This window comes from Portunus trituberculatus, chromosome 43 (assembly GCF_017591435.1).
Source record: "Portunus trituberculatus isolate SZX2019 chromosome 43, ASM1759143v1, whole genome shotgun sequence".
Taxonomy (NCBI): Eukaryota; Metazoa; Arthropoda; class Malacostraca; order Decapoda; family Portunidae; genus Portunus; species Portunus trituberculatus.
The window spans coordinates 22,871,690-22,894,189 of NC_059297.1; the positions used below are offsets into that span (position 1 = coordinate 22,871,690).

General features: G+C 40.4%; 1 protein-coding gene across 17 annotated transcripts in view; it reads right to left on the bottom strand.

Annotated features, from left to right (window-relative positions):
• The window catches only part of LOC123518375 (endophilin-A-like), a 174,044-nt gene that overhangs the window by 69,310 nt on the left and 82,234 nt on the right, over window positions 1-22,500 (bottom strand). For all 17 annotated transcript variants that reach the window (XM_045279161.1, XM_045279173.1, XM_045279178.1 and 14 more), the window contains one exon: window positions 3,344-3,412. In XM_045279161.1, coding sequence (XP_045135096.1) covers window positions 3,344-3,412 — 69 coding nt within the window. The remainder of the gene's footprint in view (window positions 1-3,343; window positions 3,413-22,500) is intronic.

Genomic DNA, 22,500 nt, shown 5'->3' on the forward strand with positions numbered 1-22,500 from the left:
AAAGAGGAAATGTTTGAATGTGGAGAAAATTAGGAACGGAGAGAGAGAGAGAGAGAGAGAGAGAGAGAGAGAGAGAGAGAGAGAGAGAGAGAGAGAGAGAGAGAGAGAGAGAGAGAGAGAGAGAGAGAGGAGGGGGATGCGGAAGGGAAAGGAGATAAAGTGAGATAAGAGGAAACTGTTACTTGAAACGTTTCCGTGGGCGTGGAAGACGATGGGTCACAGGTCACAGCGAAAAGAGGTCACCAGGTCACGAGGTCACTGCAAGGTCACTTTTAAGGTTTTAGTGTCACTGTTCTGAGTCACGAGGGACTTATAGGGACTCACTACAGCGTCACCTTCATCATATCGTCATTTCATTATGTCACCATACTGCTGACTTCAAGACTACAGTGTTATTTAGCCAGATCACAACGTCATTATTTATACTATCGCCCCACTAAGTTATCATATTGCCACTTCATCAAGTCGATATGTTATCAGTTCACCAGTTCACCATACTATCATTTCACTCAGATCACTATACAGTACAATCATTTCGCCAAATCACTATACTGCCATTTCACTATTATACCTTCACCAGGTCACCGCACTTTACTAGGTCACTATTCTGTCACTTCAGGCCACTATGCTCTCACTTCACAACTTAGTGAAAAAACGACCCCCACAAGAGCCAGACATGACATCACCAAGTCTTTCAAGTCAAGTTCGCAGGTCAGTAATTCAGATTCCAGCTCACTAGGCCGCCTTGCTCTAGGTCGGTCACCAGGTAAGCGGAAGGCGGTCACGGGCACTGGGTCCGGTCATTAAGCGGAGTCATTAGGTCCCAGGTGTTGCCGAGGACGCCTTGCACCAGATCCCCCAGTCATCAGGTCATTTGTAAACACTTCCTCCATTGCTATCAACACTTTGCTGTCCTACTAAACTGCCTATTTACTTATCATCTTAATAGTCTATCTAACAACCAGCCTTTGTGTGTTTCCAATCTTCCTATCTCCAAGCCATCCTACTAACCTATCTGTCTACGTGACTAAACTATTACATCTACTATTAGCATTATACTCCCAACCTGTCTAGATTTATATTCATACTACCTGTTAACACTCTAATCTATGTACCACTCTTCATTCCTCGTAAATCTGCCAACTATCAACTTATTTCACTTGAAAACCATCAGTATCACTATTAGTATTTCTACCTCACATTGTACATATCTAAATGCTAACAGTTTTCTTGCCTACACGCCAGCCTTAAAATGATAATGATATAAAAAAAAAGATAAGAAGAACGAAAGACTACAATGAAGATAATAAAGTGGCAACCTTGAAATATTAAGAGAGGAAAAATGAAGAGGAAGAAAGATAAAAGACGATAAAATGATGATGATAATGATGATGACGATGACGATAATGATAATGACGATGATGATACACAAGAACAAAAACAAAAACAAAACAAATGAGGATTAAGATGTTTGGGATGATGATGATGATGATGATGATGATGATGATGATGATGATGATGAGAATAATGGAAAACAACAGCAACAAAAACATCACCACCACCACCACCACCACCACCAACAACAACAACAACAACAACAACAACAACAACAACGACAAGAGCAGAAATAGTACGTTCAAGTTTCTTACCTTTAAACTGAATAGTAATTATGTGCATTTGCGTGTTTAGACATGTATAGTTATGTATGTATGCAGGCATGTATGTACGGAGGTATGTATGGTGCATGCATGTATATATGTATGTATGTATGTATGTATGTATGTATGTATGTATGTATGTGTGTGTGTGTGTGTGTGTGTGTGTGTGTGTGTGTGTGTGTGTGTGTGTGTGTGTGTGTGTGTGTGTGTGTGTGTGTGTGTGTGTGTGTGTGTGTGTGTGTGTGTGTGTGTGTGTGCATGAACATAAATTTGTCTGTTAGCATCACTACAAGTTATAAAAAACAACTTCAAAAGGGAGCACTGAAATAGACAGATCAATTATATTCCAACACACACACACACACACACACACACACACACACACACACACACACACACACACACACACACACTGCAGTCAGCGATTCTTTAGTCTGATAGATCACGTTTCCCAAAGGTCACGAGAGAGAGAGAGAGAGAGAGAGAGAGAGAGAGAGAGAGAGAGAGAGAGAGAGAGAGAGAGAGAGAGAGAGAGAGAGAGAGAGAGAGAGAGAGAGAGAGAGAGAGAGAGAGAGAGAGAGAGAGAGAGAGAGAGAGAGAGAGAGACGATTTTGACGTAAAAAGTCACACATATACATGTTTTAGGAGAAAGAAGTGTATGGAGAGTATACATATTACACATGGAAATTTTTAAAAAGTAAAGGAGAAATGTATGAAGAGATCTAAGTAAAGAAATACAGGCCAAAGGGATGACAAGACCTAAGAAAATACACATTCCAAATAACACACCACCGATTGAAAATAAATCATTAAATAAAATAAATAAAATAGCTATGAATTAATTAAAGAAGAGTGTAACATTTAGTAAGACTCCCTTCCATATGTAACGATAAAAAGATAGAAGTTCGTGTCTTTAAATCATAAAATTTTGACGTGAAAAGCTTAATGTGAAGATCATATCTATAATTCTCTAATACATTCTTTTCATTTTTTTTTTTTTTTTTTTGCTCGCTTACTTTCCCTAATTTAAGAGTGACCATCAAAACAATTCCAGAATTCAAACTAACCAATCACATGACAAACTCACTCATCCAAATCTCCTGTAATTACTTAGTATTTTTCTTCTTCTAGTAAAAAACAACGAGGCAAGCAGAGGACAGCAAATAAGTTCATTTTACATTTTACAGATTTAAAATGAAAGCTGAAGGGTAAAAAAGTGTTCGGCAATGATTCACAGATTTCAGAAATGGAAGATAATAATGAAACGTGAAAGATAATAATCTACACGTATCTTCACACAATACATCACAAATTAAAAAAAAAATAAGAAAGAGACAAATAGCACATACACACGAGTCATAAGAAAACAAGGATCTTTATTTTCCTCAGGTTTCTAATGAACAACAAAAAATATGAAAAAAAAAACAGAAGATATTACACGCCAAAAATAAGAGACAAGAGCTAATAAACAAGTGATGAGGTATAAACGAATCACAGAAAAATTACTGACTACATGTCACGGATGAAAAATAAATGAAAGAGCAAAGGTGACAGGTGACAAGTAAAGCGTCACAGTTTCCACATGTTAGAGGTCAGAAATGAGAGAGTAAAGGTGACGTGACAGACAGGAAGGTGAGGTGAAAGGCAACAGAGGATGGCAACAGACAGCAGGGGTCGGTACTCACAGCCTCCATCTCGAAGAAGTCATGATCGAGTTTGGTTCCTTCCACGCCGCCAATCTTCTCGTTCATAAACTGGAAATAGAAAACGAGCGGTCATCAGTCATCTCCTTGGGCACTTCGAGAGAGAGAGAGAGAGAGAGAGAGAGAGAGAGAGAGAGAGAGAGAGAGAGAGAGAGAGAGAGAGAGAGAGAGAGAGAGAGAGAGAGAGAGAGAGAGAGAGAGAGAGAGAGAGAGAGAGAGAGAGAGAGAGAGAGAGAAATAACGATTATAAAGAAAAAGAAAGAAGAGAAAGAAAAAAACTGAAATATTGATAGACAGACAAACAGACAGGTGGGCAAGCAGACGGACAGACGGACGGAAATAATGTTTTTTTTTTCTTATTTACACCATGTGGGCTTTTCACGGGAATTTCTGGACTAAAGGGGTTACTTTTTGTGGTACCTCCTATCTCAAAGCCCACCTGCTAGGAAGCCGTTGCCCCGAGTGAGGAAGCCCAACCTACACTCGGACCGTGGAAAGGATTCGAACCCGTGCACTTGGAGACCCCTCGGACCCCAAAGCACGCATGGTTCCACTGTACCACGGCGGCCCCAGTTATGTAAGATTATCAATAATTCAAAGAGAGAGAGAGAGAGAGAGAGAGAGAGAGAGAGAGAGAGAGAGAGAGAGAGAGAGAGAGAGAGAGAGAGAGAGAGAGAGAGAGAGAGAGAGAGAGAGAGAGAGAGAGAGAGAGAGAGAGAGAGAGAGAGAGAGAGAGAGAGAGAGAGAGAGAGAGAGAGAGAGAGAGAGAGAGAGAGAGAGAGAGAGAGGCCATGTGTAAGACTACTCATAATTCAGAGTACAAGAAAATAGGCCATGTAATCCCAGACTCAACATGGAAAATAGGAGAGACTCAGCAGAGAGAGAGAGAGAGAGAGAGAGAGAGAGAGAGAGAGAGAGAGAGAGAGAGAGAGAGAGAGAGAGAGAGAGAGAGAGAGAGAGAGAGAGAGAGAGAGAGAGAGAGGCTGTATCAGAGCCCTTGGAAACAGTGGTGGTCTAGGAAACTTAGATTTACTTTTAACTTCTAAACCAGAGTACAGTTATCTTTGTTGTCGTTCCTGATGTTGTTTTTATGTAAGAAAGTCTCTGGCAACGTCTACAGAAAGGCTTAAAGCATATCCACTAAAAAAAAAAACACAGCGTTAGCGCAGAAAAGTTGACAGAATTAATTTGAGCTTCCAGACAACGGCACAATTATCAGTTTTATTTACCATTATCATTTTTATATTTCCTTTTTTTTTTCAGGGAAAATCTGGCAAGAGTAACAAAAAGGCTTAGAGAATGCCTACTTAGCACTCACACAATTTAAAAAAAAAAACAGCTAAAAAATAATTATCGACATCAAGAAAAAGTTATTTCATCACAGCACACGGAAGAATAATTGGGGTAAAAAAAAAAAAAAAAGATAGTGAGAGACGTAGACATATAAAACTAAACAGTTATTCAGCAACGTGACAGTTCATTTTGCAAGTTTTTTTTTTCGATAATTTACAGAATTACTTGATGCCATAATACAGTTTAAAATGTCTGTACCGCACATTTTCTGGTCCTGTTTCTCCTAAACGAGCTGTAATAGAATGAAACCTTGCTGGTAACGATAACTGGCCGGTGTTCTGGAAGTTAAAGATAATTCTAGTGAGTTTTCCCAGCCAACACTGTTTCTGAAGGGAAAGGGAAAGTGCGTCTAGACTGGTCAAGACGTTTACATGGGACTGGTCACGCAACAGAGAGAGAGAGAGAGAGAGAGAGAGAGAGAGAGAGAGAGAGAGAGAGAGAGAGAGAGAGAGAGAGAGAGAGAGAGAGAGAGAGAGAGAGAGAGAGAGAGAGAGAGAGAGAGAGAGAGAGAGAGAGAGAGAGAGAGAGAGAGAGAGAGAGAGAGAGACTTTTCCAATTTCGCCCATAACCCACATCTTGCCGTTCTCCCTTTCCTACCCAAGAAAAGATCATAAAAAAAGCATAAAGTTAACAAAGCAATCAGAAATAACGTGATGTGATATGTAAACAAAACACACACACACACACACACACACACACACACACACACACACACACACACACACACACACACTATATTGATCTCGTTGTTGTCAGCTTGAATAAGTCAGGGGTTCTGGGGCCATCAAGGTGGCGTACCCTCGGGAGTACTCTGGGAATCTTTAGGGAGCAACACACTCGTCAGATTACTGCGCAGGAAACCACTGTCTGGGAAGGACCATGGACGTGTGTGTGTGTGTGTGTGTGTGTGTGTGTGTGTGTGTGTGTGTGTGTGTGTGTGTGTGTGTGTGTGTGTGTGTGTTTGGCAGTGAGCCATGAGACTTTCACCTTTTCCACCGAGGGTCGATGTAAATGGAATGTGTGTGTGTGTGTGTGTGTGTGTGTGTGTGTGTGTGTGTGTGTGTGTGTGTGTGTGTGTGTGTGTGTGTGTGTGTGTGTGTGTGTGTGTGTGTGAAACTCGCCACAAAGGTAAAAAAAAATAAATAAATAAGCGAGAAGGAAAAAATAGTTGGTGGTAATTTCTAAACACCGGTCTCCACTGCGTCTTGCACGTGCTTCATCAGGAAAGAAGTGTGTCGGCGCATGGCTGGTAGCGCCACCCTTCTCAGGCCTCGGCATGGCGAGTAGTATAGCGTAACCAGCTCTCTTCTCCAGCACCTTAACGCTCCCAATCAAGTGTCCTCTAACACATCGATGGAGGGAGGTGAGTATTTTCTGAGGAGCTTAGATAAGTTTAGGTTAATTAGTCATGTGTTTAGCTTTTATTCCCACTTTATAGTATTGCGCATCAAGGAAACATCTCAGCTGTCACGATGATCAACTGATACATAGACAGACACTGAGACTTTCAGAAGGAAGTGATGAGGAAGCTTGCTGGCCTTCGAACCGTATCGATGACTGAGAGGATATCTATCTGATTTCTTCCTTGACGGACTGACGGAGAACACCGTCATCATGCGTCACCTTGTCATTCCACAGTGACTCGGCGATCATCTCTCTCTCTCTCTCTGACACTGATTGAATGATTTAGTGGAAGAGAAAACCTTGAACTGCAGGAAGAAAACTTATCAAAACAAAAGTTACAAACACACACAAAAAAATGTCAAGTTGACTGATTGACTGAGAAAGAAGCAAACTTAAGTTACAAAGGACAAACTGCCAAAAAAGATAATAAGATAAAAAATAATGCACACCGCTACCTGACAGACTGAATAACTGACAGAAAAGAGATAAAAAATACATCACAAAAAAACTGACTAAGCAAAAATCAAACACACAAATTGACAGACAAACAAATACACTCAGAAAGCCCCAAGAAAGACACAAATAACTTACTGCATGACTAATACACAAAGCACGCCAGACAACCGCATACACACACACACACACACACACACACACACACACACACACACACACACACACCTCTCTCTCTCTCTCTCTCTCTCTCTCTCTCTCTCTCTCTCTCTCTCTCTCTCTCTCTCTCTCTCCAGCCTGTTTAAGTGCCAGACCGATCGACACACCGTCAAGGAACATGACTAACCACCTTCTTACAAGACAGGCTGGAGGGAACCTTTCCTAAGATTCTATTTTCAACCAGTCAATGATTTTCTGCTCTCCTTCCCTGATGTCTCTCTCTCTCTCTCTCTCTCTCTCTCTCTCTCTCTCTCTCTCTCTCTCTCTCTCTCTCTCTCTCCCCTCGTCTCCTCCTGCAGATACTAATGTGGTTATGCAGATGTGATAAGAACAGGCTTTGATGTGGGAGGGAGAAGAGATGCGCGAGAGTGAGAGTGGAAGAGAGAGGAGGAAGGAGGAGAGGAGGGACATGGAGGGAAGATGGAGGGAAGATGGAGAAAAGAGCAAAGAATGGCAAAGAAAAGGCCAACGTGAAGCCGTGGCTTGGATATTTGATGAGAGAGAGAGAGAGAGAGAGAGAGAGAGAGAGAGAGAGAGAGAGAGAGAGAGAGAGAGAGAGAGAGAGAGAGAGATTTTCAGTGTCTCTACTGTAACACACGCCGCGTTCGTATTTGTGTCACTCAATCCACCAGCTTGTCTTTGCATGTAATAGGTGGATCAGTGTGTCATAATTCTCCTTAACTAGTCGAAGTGGAAATAAAGATCAACGCTATAGACTGTTTTGTTACTTGTACCCTCTTTAATCTTTTCACTGATAGATTTTTTTTTTTTTTTTTTGTAATTATTGTTCTACTTGTTGCTTTACTAAATAATTCTCTAGCCTTGAAGAAATTACGCACCACTAGTTTCTTTCATTTCTTTCTTTCTGTGCTTGCAAACATTATTTTTCCCACGCTGTTCTAAATGTTAATAGGTGAGCATAGCAGTATAAAGTTAAGCACAGGCACCGTCAAGAACATTCCCTCTCAGTTTTCATATTACATTCCCACTATCATTCGTCTTAGAATTCGTCAAGTACTATTACACATGCAAAAAAGTTTAGCTTTCAGGTTCGTATGTTTGATTTAACCTTGATGTTTTCAGTTAAGGCTCATAAGGTTCTTTTAAATTTTCATACTTCAATAGGATTCATAAAGTTTCCTTAATTAAACATTGAAGCTCCTAGTGAAGTTGATAAGTCAGCATAAACCTTTACATTTTCAAATAAGATTCAATTTTGTCAAACCTTCACAGTTTAAGCTAAGGTTCATAATTTTCTATTAAACACTCATACTTCCAGCTAAGATTCATAAAGTTCTGTTATACCTCCACAATTTCAGCTTTCAGATTCATAAAATTACTAAAAGCTTCACACTTCCATCTTTGTTGCACATAAAGTCCTCCCAAACCTCCATACACTCACCACAAAAATTGTTGAATTCCTCCAAACCTTTATGCTTATCTGAGGTTCATTGAGTTCACACAAACCCTCCAACTCCCGAGTTTGAGGTTCATCGAAGTTCTCTCAAATTTTCAGGCGTCCAATTTTGGGATTCATAAAGTTCCTACAAACCTTCTCGCCTCCTGCCTTAAGATTTTTAAAGTCCTGGCACTCTTTTCCACTTCCTAGTCTGAGATTCATAAAGCCCTTTCTAACTTTCATACTTCAGATCATACAGTTCATATAGTTTTTCCAAACCTTCGTGCTTCTAAGACTATATATCATAAAATCCTTGCAAATTTTATATTTCAAATTCTAAATTTTACTTAAATCTTCACAATTTCAAGGATATATATTGTAAAACCTTAAAGTCTACTAGAACATTTATTTTTCCAAGCCTGACTTTCATACAGTCTCAAACCTTCACGCTTTTGGTGTTACCAGTCTCCCTCGTGCCAAAGATTCATGAAGTCACAGTACATCCTCACGCCTCCAACTGGTGCCATCAGCTGGAGGGAAGGGGATGCCACCTGACGCTGCCCTGTATCTACATCGCCTTCGCAGCGCCTCCAGTAGTGAGAGAATATTACCTAAACTACACACGTAACCTTTCCAACACCTGTGGCGTCTCTGCCCTTCCCCTGCCCCTGTCCCTTCCCTGCTTATATCGCAGCAGCTGGGTCGAAAGGAACCCCGAGTTGTCAAGTAACATGGGAACAAAAGGAAATGATATAAACTTCCGTGAGATAATCTCTTACTTTGTCTACAGCGGTCTTCTTTAACAAAGAGCGATCCAGCGGTTACAAACTCTGGTGGGAAGAGTTGTAAGGTAAGGGGGAGGCATCAATACTTCGTCTGGCACTAGGTGGCGTCAATTCCTCAAAATATTATTCTAAAGCCTATATGTTATGAGTGAAGAATGACTGCTAATGACAGTATGGCACCCGTTATTCAAGTAAAGCTAGACGATACTTAGATACTTTACAGTTTCACCTAAATGATTACTGACTCATTTTGGTGCGAGCGAAGCCTTGGAGAATCAGACTTCAGACTTCACCAGGAATGTTTAGTTTAAGGAGGATCCATAATAGTCAATGTTGACCAAGCAACACCGCAACACTAACTCCTTAGAAAGCGTTATCCAGGCGGTGGGGACTAGGACGCTTAACGATGTAAAATATGAAGTCCTTCAGGATATTTTTCCAATTTAAGAAGGCCTCAAGGATAATTTTGAGCTTCATAAACCTGACGTCCTTAAGAACATACTATATATCACAGGATATTCTTATAATACACTCGGTCCTTGTGATAGTTATTTCTAGAAGTGAACTGGAAATCCTTAAAGATATTCATACTCGTATACCGCAGGATATTCATATAGTGCAGTAAATCCCTAGGCATAATTCTACATTACGTAAGCCTGAAATTCCTAAGAAAATTTAGATACAGCACATTTATATAAAGCACCAAATCCTTGAGAGAAACCAGTATAACTTACATCTTCCCCCTACCTCCAGTCTTTCATGGCTACATTATACATAAAATTAAGTACTTAGGACGTTTAATATTAACAATAAGTCTCACAAAGTCAGTGCAGTAATGACTGTACTGCTGCCGGTTATAATTCTCAATATATTGCCTTTAATGGCCACCTTACTACACCCCGGAGGATATCTTAAGTAATATGTAACTTTATGTAATTCCGTGGATTCTAACATTACGTACTGAATAATTTCGTGTTATTTCTAAGTCTGAAGCATTATTCTCCTGCCAGTGTAAAATTAGCTTCTTTTCTTTTCTTTTCTTTGTACAATCCTCCTTCACATGTACACAATAAAATATAAAAGCATAAAAAAAACTATATGAACGATTGGCAGTGGTTACCTTCTACATTTCTTTAACTCTTTTCATCAGTCTCCTTTTGGCTTCAGCTCATATAGAACTGTCCATATAGAACTGCTACACTAGACTACTCTCCCTCACGGACTTCTCTTACAAGAATCTTCTCATAATCAATCCCCATTCTTTTTCTAATTCTCTCGTTTGTTTCCAGCCATGTACACACCTGCAGATCTACCGACGTTTCTCTTTTTTCCACACCGTAACATAATAACACACTGCTGACCATCTAGTAATTCCACGCCAGTCCATACTAACACAATTTCAACTCTTGGCGCCGTCGCTTGGGTTGGTCGTAGTGGTGTTCCTCTGACTCACAGCTGTGGGGGTTTGGTTGGCATCATGAGAGCAGATGAAAAAAAACATGAAAAAAAAAAGCCAGACCACATCGATTTTGGCAATTTAATTCTGGCTTTTCTCTGGATTACTTTCCAAAATGAGAAGCTTTAATAAAAAAACTTCATGGGTAACTGTGATTGTCTGCTTAGATTCCAGAGACAGATGAAAGGCTAATGACCGGAGCATATCGATTTTGGCATGTGTAATTGTTTTTTTTTTTTTTTTCTCTCTGGCCCACCTTTCGAAAACACAAGCTTTTAAAATACATCTCAGGTAGACTATGATTGCTCGCCAAGAATCATGAAAGGCGATGAAAACTTAAGCCCGGAGGAACATATTCGGTTTGGTAATTTGGTTTTCTCTTGTTTCGCTTACCTTCCTAACTCGACTTCCCTTAACCTTTTCAATACTGGAACATATTTTTACCTCGAGATTTGTGCACGATTAGACCATTTTAATGACATTAGGATGGGTCTATGGAGGTCAGAAGACTAATGGCCACAGTCTTCACTATTTTAATCCCCAACATAAGTTTCTGAAGCTGTATAAAATCACCAAATAGTAAGTAGAGTGAATATGGAAACGCGTCATGGTACACAAGGGGTTAAAAATACTTCTACCGTGGCTATGATAGTGTTTAACATCATGAGAGCAGAGAGAAAGCAAAGGAGCATAGAAAAGCAAAGGGAGCATGTGTATTTTGGTAACTTCTATTTGGTTTTCTCTTGCTTACCTTCCTAAACCGCTGTAGTGGATTATTTCTCTCTCTCTCTCTCTCTCTCTCTCTCTCTCTCTCTCTCTCCCGAGGATCAACGCGGACGCACGTTTCTATAACCTTGCTTTCAGTACTAATAACAGATTGAAGACTCTTTGCCAACAGGAAAACGTCGAGTTTCTTAACATGTGGAATGACTTCTATAATGAACACAAATTATTTCACAGAGATGGGCTCCACCTAAATGCAGTGGGAGCAGCCAGGATGGGGAGATTAATTCATGATAAAGTTTGTCTCCACAGATCAAAAAACGTGCAGGTGGCAGAAGGAACTTCAGCGTCGTAAGTTCATCTTCAGATTCAGGCAAGATCAGAGCTTGCTATTTCAATGCCCGTAGTTTACGAAATAAATTTAATGAGCTCCAAGCTCTTATACATCAAGAAAACTATGACATCATCGGCATCACAGAAACTTGGATTAATACAACACACAGAGATTACCTCGCAGAATACTCACTTGATGGCTATAACATTTTTAGTAGCGAAAGATCTCACCGTACAGGGGGCGGTGTAATGTTTTACGTTAAAAGTAATCTTCGTGCTCGTGTGATGCCAACTTCAACCATTGCAAACATAGATGTCAATTTCATTCATATAGAAAATAAATCCCGAAGAATATCATTAGGTCTCGTCTATCGTCCTCCAGCCCAGTCACCGCCACAGACGAACAATTGTATGAACAAATCGCGGACATTTGCTGCGTAAACAATTGCATAATTATGGGAGATTTTAACCTTCCAGTCACAAGGTGGGGCGAACCACTGACAGCTCACGCTGGCCAGCAGCTGTATAATAGCATGCTTGAAAGCTCCCTCCACCAACACATCAAGCATCCGACAAGAGGAAACAATATCCTTGATATCGTTCTAACAAATGATGAGAATACTATTGAAAATGTGGAAATTGGACCAGAATTCAGTTCCAGCGATCATCGCACCTTAAAATTCACCATAAATTTTGACAAAGGAAAAGTGAATGAAAGTAAAGAAAAAGTGCCAGACTATCGGCGTGCAAACTACACAAGACTCCGTATGCAGCTTGCATCCATTGACTGGAATATACTGCTGGAAACACCAGATGTAGATAAGACATGGGAGGTGTTTGCTGAAAAGATAAATGATACAGCTAAGATGTGTATACCACTAAGAAACAGAAGGAAAATACTAAACACCAAACCGAAATGGTGGAATAATGAAATTAAAAGCTGTCTTCTAGCAAAGAAAGAAGCATACAACAAATACAAATTAACACAGCATAATAATGATAAATTAGAGCATGACAGATTGCGTAGAAAAGCAAAAAAGTTGATAAAAAGCAGCAAAAAATCTGTAGAAGCTCAGATCGCAAACTCCTGTAAAACCAACCCAAAGGAATTTCACAGTTATGTAAAATCCAAAAGAGTCTTAGCCTCAACAATTGGTCCACTCATAACAGAAAACGGAAACCAAATAGATAACGAAGCTGAAATGGCAAACGTCCTAAATAGATTCTTCTCAACAGTCTTCACGACTGAAGATGTCCAAAATAGTCTGCCCATGCCAGAGCCTCAGGCACAAGGCAAAACACTGCCTGACTTCATAGTTACAGAAAATGAAATCCTCACAGTCATGAACAGCATGAACGTAAACAAAACGCCTGGACCAGACAAGATATCACCCAGGCTTCTCAAAGAAGCGAAAAATGAGCTCGTGAAACCACTCACGATTATATTCAATAAAACTTTACAAGCAGGAAAGTCCCCAGGAGTGGAAGCTAGCAAATGTCACGCCCATTTTCAAGAAAGGAAATAAATCACTCCCAGCTAATTACAGACCAATCAGCCTTACTTCAGTAGTGTGCAAGCTGATGGAAACGATAATCAGAGATAAGATTGTCAAATTTTTAGAAGAAAATAAGATCATGAAGGATTCACAACATGGTTTCAGAAACAAGAGATCCTGCTTAACAAACCTACTAGACTTCTTTTATGAAGTTTTTAACTCGTATGACGAGACAAAAGCAGTGGATGTTATTTATCTTGATTTCCAGAAAGCTTTCGACACTGTCCCTCACAAGAGGCTAATCAGCAAAGTAAAAGCTCACGGCATAGCTGGAAATACCCTGAAATGGCTGGAAGACTGGCTCTCTGACAGAAAGCAACGAGTTGTTATAAATGGAAAAGAATCAGAGTGGCACAATGTGAAAAGTGGTGTTCCTCAAGGCTCTGTATTAGGACCAGTTCTTTTCATTGTTTATATTAATGATATTGATGAAGGAATCACTTGTAAAATAAGCAAATTCGCGGACGACACCAAAATAATGAGCAAAGTTACATCAACGTCACAATGGCAAGAACTACAGTGTGACTTAAATAAACTGACACGCTGGGCAGAAAAATGGCAAATGAAATTCAATATAGAAAAGTGTAAAGTCTTACACATTGGAAGTAACAATGTACAAGCAAAATACGTAATGAGTAATGTACCTCTGGAAAGTGCTGAGAATGAAAAAGATCTTGGTGTTGTGGTGTCTAAAGATCTCAAGCCGAGCAAACACTGCACAGAAGCAGTAAAGAATGCAAATAAATTAGTTGGGTTCATTGGAAGAACCTTTGAATTTAAATCAGAAAAAGTTATCCTTACTTTATATAACTCATTGGTGCGTCCTCAGCTTGAATACTGTGTGCAGTTCTGGTCACCATATTACAGAAAAGACATTGAAAAACTGGAAAGGATCCAGCGTAGAGTGACCAAGATGATTCCGAGATTGAGAAACAAGCCGTATGAGGAACGACTGGAAGCATTAAATTTATTCAGCTTAACAAAGCGCAGGATAAGAGGAGACCTAATCGAAGTTTTCAAAATTTTTCAGGGATACAACAACCTTGATGTCAATAAATATTTTACTATTGATCATTCCACCATAACAAGGAATAATGGATTTAAAATTACACCAAAACGCTTTAAAACCCACGAGGCAAAGCACTTTTTCTTTAATAGAATAGTTAACATTTGGAATAAGCTTCCTTCTGAAATAGTAAACAGTACTTCCATTGCATCATTCAAAAACAAAATTGATAAATATTTAAAGAATAACCCCAACAAGCTCTCTTCTTGTCTGAATAATTAAACATGATACTATATTAACTTTCTTATAGATAGATATGTAGAGTTCACCGTAGGGTGAATAATAGAATCTCCTTTCATCCTTTCCTGTGAAAATTCCATGTCAGTTTTTTCCATACTGCATGGTACTTTTCCAAGCTATTTTCCATGCCAGCGAAAGCTGGAGGGAGTGGTGGGTGGGGAGGAGCCTTCTCCTGTACTGTCCTGTCTCTCTTATCTGTAGCCAGTTAGAAGTAGTTACCAAACAGCCTCGAAAGGACCAACAGGTCTGTTGCTGTTTGGCTTTCCTTTGTATTCCTTTGTATTCCTATTATTATCACCCTCATCGATTACTATTATTATCACTGGTCAATAACGGAGATTCACACCTACTCCTCCCAATTCTCTTTTTCCTCTCCTCCTATCATGTTTCTCGCCACTGACTCCTCCTTTCCTTCCCTTCCTTCTCTTCCCTCGTCCGTGGGCAGAACTTCTTCAATTGGTCCAAGCTGTGAATTTATTGGTAAACTTCCTCTATCTTCTCTTTCAAATGGGAGAGCAGAAGGCCGCGCACTTTTTGTTTTAGACTTTAGCGAGTTCATATACGCCCCAAGGTGAAAACTGAAGACTAACTTACGACACCTCCTTGCTTTATCTCGTCTCTGATTAGTGCTGGCTTTACATTACTGCAGTGGATTACGAGGGCCTTATCTTTTTTATTCTTTATTTTTCCGTGGATTGCTCGACACGTCATTGGAGTATATTTTGAAGCACTTCTATGGCAAGACTCCACTTTTTTTTTTCCAATGTTCTAGTCGAAGTCGGATTGTTTTTTTTTTTTACGTTTTTTTTTTTTATGGTTCTAGAGACAGATTAACATTCTTGGAAACCCGGTTAGTCATCTCTGTGGCTTTTGAAAACAATCGTGGTAATAAAGCAGTGTTTTAAAATAAGTGTCTTCGAGTGAGTCTTAGATGTTTTTATTCTGTGTTTATATTTGCCGGAGTCGTTTGCTTCCTATTATTCATCTGGTTATTTCTAATGGAATGTTTTTAGTTTGTATTTCCAGTCTCTCTCTCTCTCTCTCTCTCTCTCTCTCTCTCTCTCTCTCTCTCTCTCTCTCTCTCTCTCTCTGGCTTTCACTCTTGGTTTTTATTTGTGTCATATTTTTTTTTTTTCTTGTTGGTTCTAATGCAGTGCTTCTAGTTTGTATCTTTCATTTCCTTGTCTCCTTTTGCTTCTCTTCCTTCTTATCATCACTATTATCATCATTATGTATATTCTGCTCCTTGTCACTAATTTCATCTTCATATTGAATTTCACTTTTCTTTTCAGAAGACAAAAGTCACTTCCACGTTTCATGTTCATTTGTTTGTTCTCTCTCTCTCTCTCTCTCTCTCTCTCTCTCTCTCTCTCTCTCTCTCTCTCTCTCTCTCTCTCTCTTTATCTATCTATCTATCTATCTATCTATATTTCTATCTATCTATCTATCTATCTATCTATCTATCTACATAACCTATCTGTCTATTTATTCATCTATTCAATCTATTTATCTATTCTATCTATCTATCTATCTCTGTCTCACGACCCACGCCACACACCTCATCACGTTACCTGCCTCAGCCACGTGCAGGGGGAATGGCTGCCGCGGGTGCAATCTGACTTGAGTCGACAAGATGAAATATTACACGCACTCACGCCCTGCCTGCTCCTCGCACCGTCACACCACCCTCGTCTTACGAATCCATCCCGGCTCCTTTCCATCTCATCTCCAGAGACTCTCCAGGCAGCCATTTTCCTACTAGTAATTTATCTTTTGTTCTTTTACATCTGAGCACTTGTCATTTGTTTAAAGGCTTGTAAATGTCCTGCCTAAACAAGAAATGGGAACGACATGATTACCTGTCTCATTTAGCGTCAGAGCAACAGGTGTTATGAGCCCTGTAATAGGTATGCATATTGCTTCTCGTGTGGGCGTGAGTTATTACAACATACGGGGAATTATAACCAGGAGCGCTAATTAATTTCCTCAGTTTGGTATTGGGATAATACTCCCTCTGTGTTGGTTCCCACGGCTACACCACGCACCTCCCACCTGTGGCGCTCACCGACCCAGACTCCGCGACACCTGGCTCCCTCACTGGCTAGCAGGTGGCATGGGAGGAATACACTTTTCTCCCATAACGGCCGTGGAGACTCGATACAAGGCGACACTACCTATACTTTACAAATGGTTCAGACGTGCCTGGTACTGATACACCCAGCTATCGACGTGGCCAGGTCCGGGGGAAATGTCATTTATATTACGAATCTTCTCTTTTTACAAGTCCAGCCGACCCACACGCAAGGCACATAACGCGGATCACACAAGGGCACGCGGCTCATTCCAAGTTGTACGGCCGCGATAAAAGGCCAACGGGACTTCACATGGAACTGAGGATGCTATTCCAAACCTGTACCCGTTTCTAAGAGGGCTTTCCGAGTGCAGGTCACCATGTTTCCTGAGGTGTACAGTTTCCCACAGCAGTAGTGTCACGAGCAAGATACTTTAAACGAAGCCAAAAACAGCATCTGACAACAACAACTACCGACATATCCCTGGGTCCTCTTGGTCTCAGCGGAGGTCAACACACAAAACAATTCATCGATTGGTATATTACTTTTTATTCAATTTATACACATTTATAGACTTTGAATTCACTGGACCTTATGACACTACTGCTTAGGGCGACAGTAAGAGGAACGAGGTCCTACCAATATCCACAGACCTGAGCTTTCCTGTAGCCTTGGGGACGCACATTCTTCAGATTACCGACTGCAGCCAATAGCAAGTGCGTTCCCTCAGTGCAAATTAAAAGATCCGTTTCGGCTGCTGTACTGGTCTAAGCCACTCCAATACTGGCATCTTGATGTGGAAAAGCCAAGTATAGAAGTAAATTAAGCAAAAGAACTTCACTATGTCTTTGCACTGATCGCCACGTGGTAAAACTCAACTATTCTTTCAAGTTATGAAAGTCGATGTGATACTCCTATCCTTGTCTTTTTTTTATTTTCTCCCGTAATGATAAGCAAACAACATATCTAACTGTAAACCAGGATAGCAAACAACATACGTAGCTGTGAATCACAAGAACACCACCTTCCCGCGACCCAACGCATCATATATATCCATTACTGCGAAGGGTGTAATCTTTAGACGTGTTTTCGTATCCTCACCACAACTTAGGTCCAGCCAATGTTCTCTTCCTTTCCTGACTCCCAAAGCTCTCGTATTCCCTGAGTAAGTTGGGGTTAGTGGCTGGTGTAACGCAAACACGAAATCTAAACAAGCTCATATTATTTCCCTTTTCATCTAAATGTATAAGACAAAACACACACACACACTCTCTCTCTCTCTCTCTCTCTCTCTCTCTCTCTCTCTCTCTCTCTCTCTCTCAATAGAAAAACGTAAAGAAAGTATTTTGTATCTCTTCGTCTTTTTTCCTTGTCTGACCTAGAAAATGTGTGTGTGTGTGTGTGTGTGTGTGTGTGTGTGTGTGTGTGTGTGTGTGTGTGTGTGTGTGTGTGTGTGTGTGTGTGTGTGTGTGTGTGTGTGTGTGTGTGTGTGTGTGTGTGTGTGTGTGTGTGTGTGTGTGTGTGTGTGTGTGTGTGTGTGTGTACGGTTGTTCTCTTGTTCCTGGTCTGGACGAGGGGCAGTGAAGTGAGGAGGTTGGGGGAGGTGAGGAGGTGGAGGAGTTTTAATAGGGTTGCGGGGATTTGAGTTCCTCCTCCTCCTCCTCCTCCTCCTCCTCCTCCTCCTCCTCTGCCAGCCTGGACCCCCACCTCTCGCAAGGTGTTGTTCCAGCAAAGTGAGCCCCCAGAGAGCGAGAGAGCGAGAGAGAGAGAGAGAGAGAGAGAGAGAGAGAGAGAGAGAGAGAGAGAGAGAGAGAGAGAGAGAGAGAGAGAGAGAGAGAGAGAGAGAGAGACCGTGGAAAACAAAACACAACATGGAACGGAAGACTGAGCCAAACACACACACACACACACACACACACACACACACACACACACACACACACACACACACACACACACCTCATGATCTGCCTCCTACGTCTCTCTGTCTTACCTCTCCCCCCATTCATTCTTATCCTCCTCCTCCTCCTCCTCCTCCTCCTCCTCCTCCTCCTCCTCCTCCTCCTCCTCCTCCTCCTCCTCCTCCTCCTTCTCCTCCTCCTCCTTCAGATGTCTGCGTCGGACACCTTATGGTCGAGATTTCTTATTATACGCCTGCAACTGCGAGCTTATTCCCCTCGTGTGCAATATTGTTAGCAAAGAAACCCTCGTGTGTGTGTGTGTGTGTGTGTGTGTGTGTGTGTGTGTGTGTGTGTGTGTGTGTGTGTGTGTGTGTGTGTGTGTGTGTGTGTGTGTGTGTGTGTGTGTGTGTGTGTGTGTGTGAAGCAAGATGAAGTGAAAAGTCTAGTTATTATTTATTTTATTTTATTTTTATCTATTTTTTTTTTTTTTTTTTTTTTTGCATTATTATCATGGTCACTGTATTCACTTAGTAAGCTTTTCTATCTACGCACTCCTCAGTTTGCTCTAGGTAGACGATCAGCTGACGAATGCAAAGGATAAATAAGGGGTATAATAGTGTGCTAGTCAGATCAGGAGTTTTTCAACAAGAATACAGACGAAAATGAAAACGTTCCTACGAGTTCAACACATTCACGCTCTATACCTTATCACTTACAGGCAATAAGAAAGAGAAAAATAGCAATATATGTTTTAACGTCCTCTTGACTACAGTCCTTATAAAGTTAGTGATAAAGGCTACAATTAGGGAACAAATAAGCTGCTACAGTTCTTAATTCTCTCCCTAGTGCCATAAATTGTGATGGTACATAGCCCCATATTTTGAACAAACTTAGTGCTCTCGACAGGACAGTTTTCAAAGGCCACTGAAATTATTAGCCAGGTTGTCATGAGTGTTTTCGCCATATCGTCGTTACATTATGACTAGAATCGTGAAAATACTCTTGAAAACCATAATTTAAAACTAATTAAGATAAGGTGCCGAGACATTTGGTATGCGGACAGACTCTAACATGGCAGACTGAGGCGTCCGGGAGAGCACAGTTTGCCTTCCAGGTTCCCCAGGTACCCATTTATCGACCGGCCCGCCAGGAGGCAAGCAGAGATGCTGCAGAGGGACGGCCCGTGCGCCTGGACGACGAGAGTGCGGGGTTATCCGAGGTTGCTAACATCTCAGGGAGCTTTTATTTTATTTTTATTATTTTTTTTATTTTTTTATTTATTTATTTATTTTTTTTTTTTACTACCATAAAAAGTGCCTTCCTTACTCGAGAAAAAATAAATATAGAAACGGGGAGTGTGGTGCGGGGCAGACTTAAAAGTTCGATCCTCTCTGATAGATTTTTCGACTGTTAAAACAAACTATTTAATGTTATATTTTCATCTGGGTCAATTTTGTAGTTATTTTTTTTTTCTCTCATAAATTTCTTGACGGGCCACGTACCTGACAGTTTCCTCAACGCTAACTGGTCTTGTTGTGTGAGTCTCGTGTCCTTATTCATGTCTAATACTTCCTAAACGTTTCGGTGTCTAATCTCGAGAGTTCTGAATGGTCTGTAGTGGAAGTTATTAAAGTTTTCAAAGGTGTTTTTTTCTGATTGTAGTGATGGCTTAACAAGGATTATATGTCATCAAAGTGAAAAGCATCTATAATAACCATTAATCATTGTTGTGGCTTTTGAAAATAATCCTAATGAGAGAACAATGAGTTTAAGAATAAAGGCCGGTGATGATCTGAACCTGTATGATAGTTTTGTTTACGATCTATAAAATAATTCATGTCTCAACTTTTACTGACCAACCACACGTGAATCTCTCTCTCTCTCTCTCTCTCTCTCTCTCTCTCTCTCTCTCTCTCTCTCTCTCTCCATCATGATTTTTATTAGAGGAAAAGACAAGATTATTTTTTGTATCGAGGAAACTAACTAAATACACAGAACAATGGTGATATTTCTATAGTCGTCATCAGAAGTCAAGGAACTTTCTCCATTAAGTCCCATTGTGCTCTACGGTCTCTCTCAACTTGCTGCGATCTATTGACATTCCTGACAAAACCTTACAAATGTATTCCTGGAGGATGAGAGGACTTCAGATTGAGGAAAACGCAGTAGAGGGAAGTAAGGAAGAGATACAGTACAGGGAAGTGTGGAAGGTTTCAAAATATCTTTCAAATTTTATATAATCCTTTTCAGGCTATATCTACTCTTTAAGAACTGACAACTTCAAAGGACCTTTTATTCTATTTTCATTCCAATTATTTTTTTCCTCGTCCCATGCCAGAACGGGTCTCACATAAAACAAATAATAAATAAACAAATCGCTGCCTGAAGACCAAGACTATATTTGGCAACATATTCACACTCAACGTACTTGCTTCAGACAAGTCAAGTTAGTCAGAAGTTGAGTAACGCCCACACTAACAACTTCCACTGTACTTCACGTGTTCCCTCAATCACCACAAGTCTTCTGAGCTACTTACTCTAACAAAACCTGATTTGCTCATCATACCAGACGAATTTGAGATGAAAGAGAACGCTATATGAGAAGGAACCAGATTTCTGAACATGCCTAAACAACTCTTGATAAGTAAATGAGGACTCTTACACTATCACACTTCCATTTCAGTACACAGATTCCCAGAAGAGTAATTAATATCACGACGTACAGTGAATACCATACCATTTAAACCGAATGCAAAATAATTAATAAAAAAAGCAAAAAAAATATAATAAAGAAATAAATAAATAAACGAGTTATCCACAGCTATCCGTTCTCGTTGCACCGCGGAAGTTACGTAGCTCTGACTCGCCTTTTTCCTGCTCTTCCCGCAAACAAAGAAGTGAACCCCCACCGCCGCCACTGAGGAAATAGCGCGCCTCTGATGGTATACGAACCTAGAATCAACTTTTCTTTTGATGTGGGGTTCACTCTTTAAAATTCCGCGCGCCTCATTATGGACTAAAGAGCTGCCCGATATTAAGAGCCCCGCGTAGACCAAGACCTGGGGATGCGAGAGGTGGGGGCCCTGAGTTGTATGATACTGAAATCTTGTATTTATGGCCTGGTAGAGAGCGGGAGACGTTACTCTCTTAAGGTATAACTCACATTTTTCTATTTTCCTACTCACATGTTTTTATTTTGACCACCTTCTATTAGATATTTCAATTCAATACTTCTCTCTCGTTCTAATTCTTTTATTGCATTTTTTATACATTTCTTATTAATATTTTTTCTATTTTCCCCGAATTAAAGACAGAAATATAAACATAGCGGATAAATAGATGGATAGATGGATAAATCGATAAGATAAACAGATAAATGGATAGAGAGATAGATACATGGAGAATAGATGAGTATATAAACAGATAGCATATAATACACTGACCACACCTATTAATCCTTCTTATCACTCAAAAGAGGTCAAATCAAGACGTGGATAACCTTTCTTCCTTCCTTCTTCTTCGCTCCTTCCTCTTCTCCTTCCCTTCCATTCTTCACCAAATCCTTCTTAAAGCTCCTTGTTTCTTTTTTTTTTTTTTCTTCGCTTCTACCAATCTACATTTGTTCCTTCCTTTCCTTCCTTCTTTCCTTACTATCCTATTAACTTCCTTTAATGTTTTCACTTCCTTTCTTTTTCTACCTCTTTCTTCCTTTACTTCATCCCTCTCTTAACTACCTATCTTCTTTCCCTCGTATCTTCGTTCCTTTCTTCCTTATCCACCTCCATCTTACGTCCTTACACACTTTCTTCTAATCTAAATACTATGCACTCCTTCCTCCCTTCTCTACTCCTTTACATTATCAATCCCTTCATTCCTTCGCCTCGACCCTTCCTGCAACTCCCTCCCAATCCTGCTGCTATATAGCCGACACGCCCACCATTCTAATAAGCGCAAGTAAATAAGAACACTTCCCACTCCAATGATTTTTTAGACCAGTTCGTTAGTGTGTCTTAATCAGGGTCTTTCAAGGGGCTGGTGTGTGTGTGCGTGTGTGTGTGTGTGTGTGTGTGTCAGTGTTGTGGGAAAACTTGGTGGCGAGGATGTGAAAGGAAGATGAATTGATGAATAATAATACCGAGTGACTGACTGACTGACTGACTGACTGACTGACTGACTGAC